This window comes from Lutzomyia longipalpis, chromosome 2 (genome assembly GCF_024334085.1).
Source record: "Lutzomyia longipalpis isolate SR_M1_2022 chromosome 2, ASM2433408v1".
In the NCBI taxonomy this organism is placed as follows: domain Eukaryota; kingdom Metazoa; phylum Arthropoda; class Insecta; order Diptera; family Psychodidae; genus Lutzomyia; species Lutzomyia longipalpis.
The window spans coordinates 14,088,214-14,101,655 of record NC_074708.1 but is presented as its reverse complement, the minus strand read 5'-3'; the positions used below and the strand labels follow the sequence as shown (position 1 = coordinate 14,101,655).

Below are 13,442 nucleotides of genomic sequence, written 5' to 3'. Positions count from 1 at the left end.
GCTCCCTTGTGGCGACCCACTGGGAGAACCTGCTGTGAAGTTTTGTCCGAGATTTCTTCTATTTGAGCAGGGAAATTATATTTGCACAGGCAACCAAAAAACAGAGGTATAGGTACAAGAGGAAAACTAGAGCGCGTGCATTGCACATCAGGCCAGCATCTTTGCACTTCACCTCTGCAATAGGCAAGTTGAGCAACAGATTGATTGGGGCGTTCAAGTAGTTTGGGATAAATGCCGGTTGACTGATGGCAGATAATATGAATTTCCCATTATTGAAGAGGAGTCTTGCAAAAGGTTGTTTCATTTTATAAAGTATGAGAAGGTAAAATGAGATGAGGTGGAACGCATCACCTCCTATTTGGCGCCTTTTTACATGCCCTCAACCTGAGTTGCGCGCGCTCATTATTACTCCTCCTTTTCGCTCCCTCTTTGCTCTCGACCTTGCCATCATTCAGACCATTGTCGCTCATTTAGACAATAGACCATCATCCTCTGTGTTATTTTGAATCTCATTGTCGGCGCAAGAATTACTTGTATACCATGCTGTATGATGAGGTGGCTCTATGCTCGCTCAAGTTCTTCCAGCAAAAGAGGCATATCACTTCCCAAAATGATCCCCATCGCATGGGATTCATCTTTGAGAAATGACACGCCGTCCGTGAAAAAGGTATAATGTTAATCACTCACGGAAAGGTGGAAAATGATGGAATTTATCATGAAGTAATGCCATTTTACACTATGAAGAATTTTCCACAAAGAATTCATTACAGGTACGATCATTCATCTTCCTTTTAGAAGCCTATAAGTTCGTTAAACTGAAAGGAATCTAATCTACTTTATTAATAGTTTTCTAAAGTCACTAATAATTTACAGATGTTATACGTAACAAATGCAGTCATTTTGTTATTGATTAGAATCTGTTTTAAAAGAAAATAAAAGTTATTCTTTCAGTAAAATATCTTGGGAATAAGATCAATATTTCAATGATTTATCAAAGAATTAAGGAAGTAGAAAGAAAAAAAATGTTTAGTTTTTTATGAATCAAAAATCCAACTAAATTATAATTTCGGCAATTCTTCTTAATAGAAGAAATAAAATTTATCGAAACATCTCTGGGCAAAAGATTAAAAAAACTTTTCTTACCTTCCTTTAGTAGTTTCAGATTAAAATATCAAAAAAAAAAATACTTTGTAAAAACATAATTCAAAGCGATCTTTTAACAAAGAAGACGACATTTTTAAAAGATTTTTTAAAGATTCTATTTTTTTTCAAAGATAATTTTCTTTTAAAATTATTTTATTACAATTATCGTAAATTCGTAACGAAGGTTCACCTAGATCCATTTCTAGAGACAAAAGATAACTGTTGATTCAGACGCATTTTTTTTTTTTTTTGAGTAATCCACTATATTAAAACAGAAATTTTTGACGGCCATCTTAAAAAAAACGCACAAACATGCACAAAAACGTCTTAAATCGAGTTTCTGCGATATTTTCGCTACCAGAATAGCTAGAGCTGAAATTTTAATGCGTTGCACAGGATATGTACTATTACCTACGAAATAATTTATGTATTCAAATTGACTAGGGGCCATCTTAGAAATTTTAAAAATTCTATAATTTCAAAATCTTTTACATAAAGATCTCAAGTCGAACAGCAGTCACAAAACGGTCTTTTCGAAGTCATCGTCATAGAATTTCTTTTTCGTTAGAATTTCAATCAAAATCTTAGTGAATAAAAATGGAAGAAAAACCTTCAAAAGAAATTAAAGAAAAACCACATTTGCTTTCCTACTAAAATATATTTCGTCTTTTCCTCTCTTCATGCTCTCATATACACAGATTTTATTATTCACATTACACAGGGATTGGCACGGGGACTCCAAGAACAATGGCTTCTTGGAGTAACTGATCTCCTGTCTGAAGGGGATCTTCTAGTAGGTTTTGTACGTGGGGTAGTCGGGGAAATTGCCATAGGTGGCTGGTGGTGCTTGATGGTATGAATGTGAGTGAATGTGTTGGGGTTTGTCAAAGGCAAATCTCAGTCCGTAGAACTGACACGCCATTGGGAAATCCTCACTTGCTGGGACATTCTGGGTAGTAGTGGGTGGGGGTGGAACTGAGAAGGAATTACCAGCATGACTGGGGGGAAATCCTGAGGTACTCTGATGGTGGGAATGGTAGCTGAGAACCGGATCCTGATACACTGCCGGAATGTCCGGTGGAGTTGTTTCGACTTTCACCTGCGGCGGGATGTCCTGAATGGGATCCACTGTTGGTTCCTCCTTGGACTTGGCACCCTTGCGTATGGTGGTCTTCTTGGAAGCCGACATCACCCTCCGTAGCTTCTTCTCGTGCGTTTTTATGTGCTTGGACAGATGGTCACTTCGCATGAATTTCTTGGAGCACACCTCACAGGTGAACCTCTTCTCCCCCGTGTGGGTTTTCATGTGGCGCTGTAGCTCATCGGATCGCGTGAAGCGTCGACTGCACGCCCACCAGGTACATACAAATGGCTTCTCCCCCGTGTGCCACCTCAGGTGCGCCTTCAGGTGGCTCGTCTTGGCGTAGATCTTCCCACATCCGGGAACATGGCACAGGTGCACCTTTTTGCCCGTCTTCTCATCCGGACCCACCAGCGGTGGTTGACCCATTTGTTCTTTGTAGCAATTTGGACAGTCGCACTTGGCGCAGCGTCGCGATGTTGCAAGTTGACTCTGATGGCAGGCAAACTCAAACGCCGCCGCTGCATCAAAACTCCCATGTGGGTGGTATAGACTGGTCGTTGTCTCCTGATGCCGATGCGGGAACCAGGTGTTGGGGTAGAAATTTTGACTACCGTATGGCACGGGATGATATGGTGTGTACTGGAGGCTTGTAGCTCTACATATAGAAAGGATAGGCTCAAATTGAGATCCTGCTGTTTGGGGGGAGAAATCTGCAAATGAATGTGGGATCATACCTGGACACCATGTCCATATGATGTGATCCTGGCTGTGGAGGTTGCTGCTGTGCAGAGTACACCGTTGACATGATGTCACTGCCTGGACTCACGGAATTTGAACATCTGGATGAGGTAGATTCCTGGTTGGGCGACATACTGGATACACCATTGGATGCAGCTGAGCATGCTGAGGGAGTCTGGGGTGGGTATGGCATAACATTAATAGCTGGAAATTGTGGATGATGATGACCAGGTGATTGCAAGTTATTCCACTGATTGGCGTAACTTGGTAGAAAGTCCATCTTCCCTACTCTCAGCACACAAAAGTTCTTTTTCAATCAACAACGAAAAAAAATCCCAGGTCACCAAACTCTCTTCACCCACTGTCCCGATCGATCCGGGTGAAATGTCCGAAGAAAATTGCCCTAATTGCACAGTTGAGGGTTCCACAACGGATAAAAAAAATGCGCGTCCACTAGGAAACCCGTGCGTTCTTACGTTCAACTTCCTCGAGCGTTTACGTGAGTCTGTAATTAACGAATGTCTCTCGCTTGAGTGGCGATTTGGAACTGAGTCTGAGATTTTAGTTTTATTTTCTTCTTCTCTCCTCTCAAATCACATTCTCAGGTCTCTCCTCCTTTTCTTCCCATCTTCCCATTTTCTCTACACAACACAGCCAAATCCCAACCAGCCACCAATACATCCGCCGCAGCAGCATACATTTCGTGTGGTTGCGTCGTCTCAGTTTGTGCCCCGAAGAAGCAAAAGCAGCTCGAGCTCCCCAACACTTCGGAGTGAATCTCGCACATATACATACGGAGAGGCCGAAAGCAACATTAAGAGTGGATGCCAAAAGGTAGAAACTCAGCATAATGTGAAGATGGGCCAATGAAATGACTGTATTTAAGGGGGCGTGCCCGCTGTGTTACACCATCATACTGATAAGGAGATAAGATAGAGCGATTGAAGTGGATGAAAGAGGAAAGAACGCACACACATATCACAAATTCTCTTTCCTATAGCTCACTCCTCCCCTATCCTCCCTAAGCTCTATTTTCCCCTCATCCTTGCGATGTCCTTTTTGCAATTTTTGTTTTTTAAAGGAGCCCTCGCGAAGAGCAATCTCCGAAAAAACCTACATATATAGCAATTTTTTGGGATACCCGTGATTATAATTCCATACACCACCGAGAAAATTCCTGTTATTATTGTAATTTTTACATGCTATATAATATTTGACATAAGCACGTCCAATTTCGACACGGCTAATTAATTTTGACAAATTGATTCGTTTCGACTTTTTTTTTTCTTCTTAATTCACGTGTGTGCGCCACTCACCATCATCCTTCACACTCTATTATTCTCAACTTCATCTTTATATACTCATCTCCACACACTTTTGTCACACATTCCCGCGTGATTCTGCACTCCCTGGGAGATTTGCATAAAATCACCACGTCATCTGGGAGCGAAGTGCAGGCAGACATTGTGGGAAAAGGTCTCACACAAAATGCGGAAATGTGCCAACATCGGAGACAATTTACAACATATCCTCTCACAGCGGGTGGTGTTGTCCACGAAATAATCCCCAAAGTCACATTTTTAGCACCCATAGGCGTAAAAGGGGCATAATTGGATTTTGGAAGATTCTTCAGCTGATCACGCACGAAAGTCTATTGGATTATCGAATGTAATCCAATGAGACACCGCTGTGACCCCTTCTAAGTCTTACCAGACAAAATGTAAAAGGATTAGATAATTTTTCCTGTCACTCCGGTCACACTTTCACTTACACATGGTTTCTTTGAAAAAAAAAGGACGAGAAGTGCCAGGATTTCTAGATAATTTTGCAGCATTTTAGCACATTTTTTTTAAATTTTTCTTTAAATCCTTTTGTAAGGATAATCAAAAAGAAATGAATTCGATTTTTTTACTGTTTTCTAGTACATAAAACTCATATCAACTTAGTTTCTAAAATCAGAAAATGTCGGCCAAGTGCTGAAAATGAATTTTGATTTTTAATTCGTCCTGTTGTGTACCAAATTAATTTATTTTAGGCGCTAACATTACCTTACTATAATATCTTCATAATATAGTGAAAGTCAATCATAACGCGTCCAGTTATAAGAGTTGGTGTCCCACAACGTGCAAAAGTTTCTTTATGCGTTTTAATACTATTTGTGAGCAGTATAGTAGGCAAAGTTGAGTTTTTTTTTGTAAATTCGGCAATTTGATGCATTAAAATGGTCATATCTCTGGTTCTATAAGACCCAAAGAAATTTATTGACTAGTTTTGGAAAGGTATTAATACAGGCTATATATTGACATAAATTTCAATAATTTTCAAGGTCACCCCCAGAATACAAAATGGCGGATTTTTGTTTCACCAAAAGAGTTTTTCGCATTTTTCGTCCTGAAGGAATGGTTCTAGAGGTTTCTGATGTTCTAGAAAGTTGTAGAGAATCACAAAACCTTTAATTTGATACCAAGTTGAACAAAATCGGTCAAGCAGTGCTGGAGATATGGCTCTTAGAACTTTTCAAATTCAAGAATTTTTCAAATGGCTATATCTTCTAAACGGCAACATAGATTTTCTTCATTTTTGGACTGGTGCAAGATTATTAGTCCTACTACAACATATCAAAATTTAAAAGATTTGCCTAATGGGGATTCGGAGATATTGCCCCTTAAAGTTAGGCAATTTTTGTTTTTGATTTTAGCGCCTCTTGCGGATGTTATTGGAACTTGGAATGTTCTAGAAAGTTGTAGGGCTTCTTGAAACCTTTCAATTGATACCAAGATGGTCAAAATCGGTCAAGCCGTTCTTGAGTTATATCGAAAAAACACTTTTTGCTTTAGGCCGCCATATTTGCTAAACCGCTTGACCGATTTTCAAGTATGAATTATCGATGAAAACGTCTCACTGAGCTCTACAACTTACTAAAATTTCAAACCTCTAGCTATAAGGGAAGTGGTTGACGGTATTTCAAAATGGCGGACGGCGGCCATCTTGGATTTTGAAAATGCGAAAAAATGAAATTTTACACCCACATTTCTATAGAAAACTTCAAACCCGAAGTCTCTATCTGTTACCGTTCTCGAGCTATAAGGCAAAGTTTAGAGTCCCGGACGGCAGGCCGGCAGGCCGGCAGGCCGGCCGGATCAAAAATTTTCCACCACCATTTTCGTAATGTGGGATGTCTAAAACGTGCTCATACGAAGTTTGAGCCCGATCTGAGGTGGTCGGTTTTTCCGACGATTACAATACTTGGTGTTGGCCACGAAGTGGAACACCAACTAACTAATTTTATAATATTTCGTCATTTACGAGAAAAAGGGGAGGTCGCAATTGGGCGGAGGTCCGAATTGGGCCACGTTCCCCTATATTAGAAGTAAATTGTATGAAAAAAAATATTATTATTATGAGACAACCCAATATTTCAATATGTTTGTTGAGAAATTCAGTCAAATTGTGCTAGTTGGGATCGTCTATTGATTAATTTTATTATAATTTTTATAAAAAGTGAAAATATATGAAAAATATGTGATTTATGTAAAAAAAAAATCACTAAAAGTTAATTTAAAAAAATTATGCAAGAACTATGCACAATTAATGGAAAGAGACCCTAAATTTTGAACGTTTTTAGAGAAAATTTTACTATATATTTTATACTTAGATTTGTCACAATAAATAAACAGCTTTTACATAATATTTACAAGCTAGAAGTGAAATCCGGTTCATTATGTTCATTATAGAAAAATCGAATTCTAATTGGGAAACTAGTCAAATTGTGCTTGTTGGGATCATTTTCGATCTATTCATAATTTTAGTTTCTATGAACAATTAGGTAGGTACTTTAAACGTTTAATTCTTCTTGTAAAAAGAGCTTAAAAGTCATCTTTCTTTATACAAGTTGACTCCACTCTTCCCTATTTCATATCTTCACATTTTTAACAATTAATTTTATACATAATTCTCCCAAATTAATTCTCAGCCAAAAAAATCTTCATTAATTTTCTTTATTCTCCTCTAACTATCTCTATAGTTCTTATTTATAAAGTACACGAAATCGATTAATTTTCCCTAAATTAAATAGCCTCATTGACCTAAATTTAGACTCAAAAGACTCAAATTAATTAACTTCCCTCTCTCTTCAAATTACATCAATAAATCAACGAACTTCAAGGGTCACATGGGGGATTTTCTTATTTCACAAAGTGTGTCCTTTATGATCCTTTCTGGGAATTGGTCAGAATACCCTTGAGAAATTGAATTGAGTCTCAAATGGCATATTAATTTCTTTTTTGCCACTGAAGCATAGCATTTCTTCTTACTTTTCTCTGGGTGTAGAATAGTGCTCATCGTGTGGCTCACATGGAGAGTATATTGGCACCATCCCGAGAAGAATCATCCATTGAGGTATCTCAATACAATTTCCTTTTGGCGCGTCAATGAATAAAAGTGTGTGAATAATTAATTTTTTTCACGTTTGGGAGGACGTCGTATCATTGTTGAAAATAATATTTTGACAGACAAAAATGATAAATATAATTTCTAATGGATGTCAGGAGAAGGTGGATGGAGGAAGAATTGAACAGCATTTTGTCTCGTCATGTTTTTATTCTTCTTATATTTTATTTTTGAAGATCTTTTGACTAAAGTCGATGCCACCTCTGTGGTCCAATACGGCACACACCATATTGAGTGAGACAAGATCTACATTGAGGTGCCTTCTCAATTGAAATTTATTAACACTTTTCCATGGGGAAGTCGCGGGGTGGGAGAAGAGTGCCCCCGCGGGGAGATGACACTGATGAGGTTCTATCGCGATGTTTGGAATTGGGAATCAATGGATCATGTGAAATGGTGAATGATTTTTCATTTTACCTGCGCGACTCTTTTCGCGCCACACTTTACGCTTGTCATTCATGGCACCTCCCCCACCTCACCTACCCCCTGCTGGAGAGGTGGGCAAAAAAAAGGCGAGAGATATAAAAGCTAATCCCCATGAATGGGATCCCAATGGGCACACCTTTGCGCGCGCGAGAGCTCACACAAAAAGGCCATTTCCACCATGTTAACAGCATGCCATATGGGATTCACACAGAGATGACCCCGCGGATGAACCAGAAATGATATTGTGGGGCCGATGGCGTGTCATAACAATCAATCGGGCGCGCGATAGAACGAAAGAACATCAACACAGCATATAGAACACGTAGAGAGTGTAAATTACAATATATGACACCACATGGGGATCATAAATCATTCACCATGTCTTCATGCCGCCTTCCTCGCGCTCCCACAGGCACCACGTCTGGCCCAGAATGACCCAGAGAATCTACCACAGGGCACCTTTTTTCCCTCCTCTCCCTCAATTCAACAAAAACATTTGGATATCACTTTCGGCTATTGAATGTTTTTTTTTTAATTCTTATTTTTAAGGAGTGGGTGAGAATAAATTCAATGATGATGAATTGATTTATACAAATATTTTATTTCAATAAAAAGGATACATTATTAAACGTGGAAATTAAAATCCACTCAAAGGACCTTTAGGGTTTTCAATTAATTGGCCATAAAAATTAATCCAAAGCGTCGCTGCTGCATGAAAAGAGTAAGCTCTTTAGCAAAAATTCTTTCAATAAAATTAATAAAATAACTTAATTTCAACTCATGGCAAAGAAATGAAAAATTTCAGGAGCTGAAGTTGGCCACATAAACGCAAATTAACATCTCCAAGACACAAAAGCTGTTTGCTTCTGAGGGCAATAAATCAATGAACCATCAGATGTTACCCTTCCCGGCTACCGCCCTCGCCAGCGAACACGAGGATGTGCGGAGAAATTTCTCTGTCAACTCCAAAAGGAGCAAAATTCACCCAAAAGTGGTCAGCAGTCTGAGTGTAGGATCGCATTTCACATACAACCGCTCTCTCCAAGACATCGCTCGTATGGTTTAGGGGCATGTCAGTGATATCTTGAGTTACACATTCATTGTACGTATTTTGCTTGTATTTTGGAAAAACTTGGGATAGATTGCATTTTATCAGTGGATGGAATCCGGCTCCGAAGGATCAAAATTTTTCTTTCGATCCTTCGCGTTTCAGGAGAAAAACGAGAGAAGATTCTATGAAAATTTTTTGTGTTTCGAATCGTTCTTAACAGAATAAACAAACAGCATCAAAAGATCTCTTGATCCTGTTTGTTTATTATGTTAAGAAGAAATCAAATAAATCTCAAAATATTTACTCATTTTCATCTTCTCGCATTTTACCTTGTCAATCCTTATGCTATTTTTTAATGGATATTTAACGTGCTTGACTCTTTTTAACACAATAAAAACGTTCTATAAGAATACTTATAGGGGAACGTGGCCCAATTCGGACCACCGCCCAATTGCGACCTCCCCTTTTTCTCGTAAATGACGAAATATTATAAAATTAGTTTCACTACATTATGAAGATATTATAGTAAGGTAATGTTAGCGCCTAAAATAAATTAATTTGGTACACAACAGGACTAATAAAAAATCAAAATTCATTTTCAGCACTTGGCCGACATTTTCTGATTTTAGAAACTAAGTTGATATGAGTTTTTTTCCCACTATTATGTCTCATATTATGCCGCGTTTCTGTAGCTTAGAGGGTCTAGTTTATTACTTGATTTACAATTTTTTGAAAAATTTTAGCTATTTTAAGTAATTAAGTGAAAATGTAATACATGCAAAATGTTCTAATTGCGACCCCCAAAATGTTCCAATTCTCCACCACTCACCACGGTAAAGCTGTCGCGCATGCGTGTAGTGGTGTGGAAGTGTCTTTCTCACACAGACCGCGCTGTGTTTTGATTTCGGGAAAATCAATATTTTTTCACGTTTCTTGAAAGTTTTTTCGTCGTGAAAATGTTCCTAAAGCCAAAGGGGAATGCAGTTAGTGTAATTTACGCATTCCTCAGAAGAATTTTCGTGGATTTTCTGCGAATTACGTCAGTGAGTGCGCAATTGTCTGTGTGTGTGAAATTCCGTGTAGTCACCTCAAGGGCGAAATGTCAAATCAAATGTGGGGAAAATTGAAAATAAATTCTTGATTTTCCGGCTTTTCCGTGTATTTCATGGCAGTTCTCCTATTTATAGTAGTGATAAAAGTGACCTACTAGTGAAAAACCAACAAATTACGGCAAAAATAGGGGGTCGCAATTAGAACACTCGGGGGGTCGCAATTAGAACACCGTGGTGAAAAAGTGCAATTTTAGCACCTTTTTTTAATTCGACTATTACTCAGAACAGGTAAGAGTTAGAAGGTTTGCATCTATAGAACAAAGTTAGCCTATTAAATGACCTTTCCAATGGTACTAAACTTGGAAAGATTTAATTCATTTTAATATGACTTTTTTTCAATTCTCCTGAAACAGAATTTAGGGGGTCGCAATTGGGCCACGTTCCCCTAATTTTTCTTACAAAAAAATGTTGCTAATCTTTTTTCCCCATCAGGCCTTCTTCAAATTAAGTATGCTAAATTTCTAAATTCAAATGTAACGTCAGTAACAGAAATAAATCAAATTAATTTTATTAGGTACAAAATACATAAAAATTACAAGCCCCTCAGTTTGAACAAACTGAATTTCTTCAAACATTCCGCATCTTTTGTCCACATGTTGGATCCTTTTGGGAGACAAACCACACCAAAAGTTCCTCCGGGAAGCACATTGGGTTCGCATGCCAAAGATGCGAGAAAACCTCAAAGTCTGTATGCAAATTATTGCAATAAAACTTTATGGGAAAACCATTAGGGCGAAAGGAGAGGCAAATAAGTATTCGTTTTTTTTTTTCGTTATGCTTGCAAGCTCCAACATGAAAGATGAGGCCGATTTTTTTGAGCCCACTAAGTACCGAAATGTTGTGTGTCTTCCTCATTATAGGGCAGTGAAAAATGAAGAATGAGATGGGTTTTCTAACCACTTCTTGTGCCCTCTTCCCTGGCCTTATTGCGCCCAATAAATAATGCACGAAAGGAAGGCTCTTTGACAAATGAGTAGAAATTTTCGGGACTGAAGAAATGGCAGAGGGCAAGCAAGAAAGAGGGAAAAAAATGTAGCAGAAAGTGATGAAAAGTCTTACAACACGATCAACATGATCCCTTGCTGTGTTGACCGACTCTGCGTAGCAAAAAGGTCGTAGATCATTGAGAAGTAAAAAAAAATTGTCACTCCATCTTGAGAAGATCGAAGATTTTGAGCATAGCGTGGGAGAGATCGCGATCTTCGTGATCCTTCTCAATTGAGAGACACCTTGCAGGATCAAATGTCCTTGCGTGATCGCTAAAAGGATGCTTCGTTGTGATCGAATTTCGCTAATTTTCCCATCACCTTGTATCCTTCGGCATCCCTCTTTTTGTGCAGAGAAAAATGATGCAAACGCAAGGATCCTACAACAAAAAAAATGAAAGACATTTTCTTGTATCTTTCTTCGTGCCATTGCAATTCTGGCATCCTTACCTGGAGGAGAGACTCCCAATAAAAGGAGCAACAGGTAGGTTTTTTTTCTATTGCTTTTGTGCGTGATTTCCTTGATTTGCAGATCCCACCTTTTGTTCCTACCATCCTGATTGTTCTCCTTTTTACCAATCGTGCAGCAAGGAAAAAAAAATTGACGGCAATTTTGCTCCTCTCAGACACAATTGCATGATTCCTTCAATCAATCCCTCCTGACCATCTCTCACATTTGGGATGAATTGAAGACACCTTTCTCAATTGTTGGGTGCAGAAATTTATTTATTTAGAAGACACTCTCCCCGGCCAGGATGAGCAAAAGGAGGTAGAGGAGACATTGTGTTGCTGCTGTTGAATTCGCTACGACATCGCCCTTTGTGGATATTTTTCATTGTTCAGAGAAAAAGCCACAATAAAATTCTCACTGAAAATTGTGGCTGGTGATTGTCCTGTGCACAAGAAGTCCTGACAAGGAGATTCCCGAAAGGAGGAGACCGCAGAAAGGAACAATTTGGGAATCGTGATTTTGCCTCTATTTGGCGTGAGATTGTCGGTTTACACCCATTTTAAGCCCACAAAATATTGATTCGAAACCACAGGACATATAAGGATATTTTGAAGGATATTCAAGAAATGGTTTGATTTGTTTTGTCAATTAAAATGAAATATTTCTGTAAAGAATCCTTTGGATTTCATAAAGAAAAATTAATTTAGAATATCGTCAAGAAGAGTTTTATAAAAAATTCTAAAAATTGAGCTTCTTAGCGATAAAAGAACATGGTCTGAAAAGCCATTAAGGTAAAAGGAAAAGAACTTTATAAGATTTAATTTAATTTAATCGATTCATCTGAAAAGTCTACAAATCTTTAACCCTTTAAGGTCGCAAAGGCTCGATTTTGAAAATTTCATTTTGTATTATTTAATGAATATATTGAGGCCAAATTAGTACAAGACTATGTCTTTACAATCCCTGATCATTTTATGACCACAAAAGGACATCCCCAAAAACTCACAGGATCCGGAAAGACCGGAAAGCTGATAAACCGAAAATTTTTGAGTTGGGAGAATTTTTTTTGCTAAAAATGTCTTATTTGAGCTCAAAGTGCCCCATAAAAAATATTTTTAGTTCAATCAACTCCCTAGATTGATCGCGGACCTGAAAGAGTTAAAATAATTCATAGAAAATCGAAAAAAATGATTTTTTCTGTTTTTTACAACTTATCCCATATTTACAATAAATAATTATTTTTTATATTAAAAATAGATCCTAAATTATCTATTTTCTGAGAATAAATTAATTTTTTTTTATTAAAAACGTTAAAATAACGAGAAAATGCTTCAGGAACTTTTGAATTTAAATAATTCTCGCGCCATTCTCGCATAGGATCCCGGGAATTTTTTCCTAACCCAGCGAAGAATGTTTTTTTCGACTTATTCCTCAAGTCTTAAGATTTTCCACCATAAAAACTATTTTTTAACGTAGATTCAAATTAAAAAAAAATGTTTTAAAAGGAGTTTAAGCAACAATATATGAAGGATGATCCTCTATCGCAGAACAATTTTAACCCATCTCATCTTGTAGGGGAACATAAAAAATAGAAGAATAGCGAGAGAAACTCCCCAATTTCCACTGGGATCACATAGAAAGGTGAGTTTTTTTTCTCTTCTTGGAGTGCGACTCAACGACGGGAAGTCCGGAAAGACAGAAAAGAAGCAAAAATCATTAAAATCTTCATCCGGGTAGGCATCAGGAAAGGTTGGGAAGGTTATAAAGAAGCTCAAGAAGTCCCGATGCCACGCTGGTCGAACACAATGGACTTCCTCCTATTCATTTAAATGTTGTTCCCAAATTGAGGTTATGTTTTCCCGGACTGTTCTATCACTGCACTTTTCTATGTGATCCCAGTGGATATTGGGTAGTTTCTCTCGCGATTCTTCTATTTTTTATGTTCCCCTACAAGATGAGATGGGTTAAAATTGTTCTGCGATAGAGGATCATCCTTCATATG

At 38.0% G+C, this 13,442-nt stretch overlaps 2 protein-coding genes across 2 annotated transcripts in view; both read right to left on the bottom strand.

The window, feature by feature from the left end:
* LOC129790857 (uncharacterized) overlaps positions 1-13,442 on the bottom strand; it is a 679,906-nt gene that overhangs the window by 632,839 nt on the left and 33,625 nt on the right. The window lies entirely within an intron of this gene.
* On the bottom strand, positions 1,782-3,514 carry LOC129790891 (transcription factor Sp5-like). The gene is made up of 2 exons (XM_055828725.1): positions 2,962-3,514; positions 1,782-2,882 (listed from the first exon to the last, which is right to left on the bottom strand). Exons 1-2 carry the CDS (start codon positions 3,243-3,245, stop codon positions 1,934-1,936), a joined length of 1,233 nt encoding a protein of 410 aa, XP_055684700.1. The 5' UTR covers positions 3,246-3,514; the 3' UTR covers positions 1,782-1,933.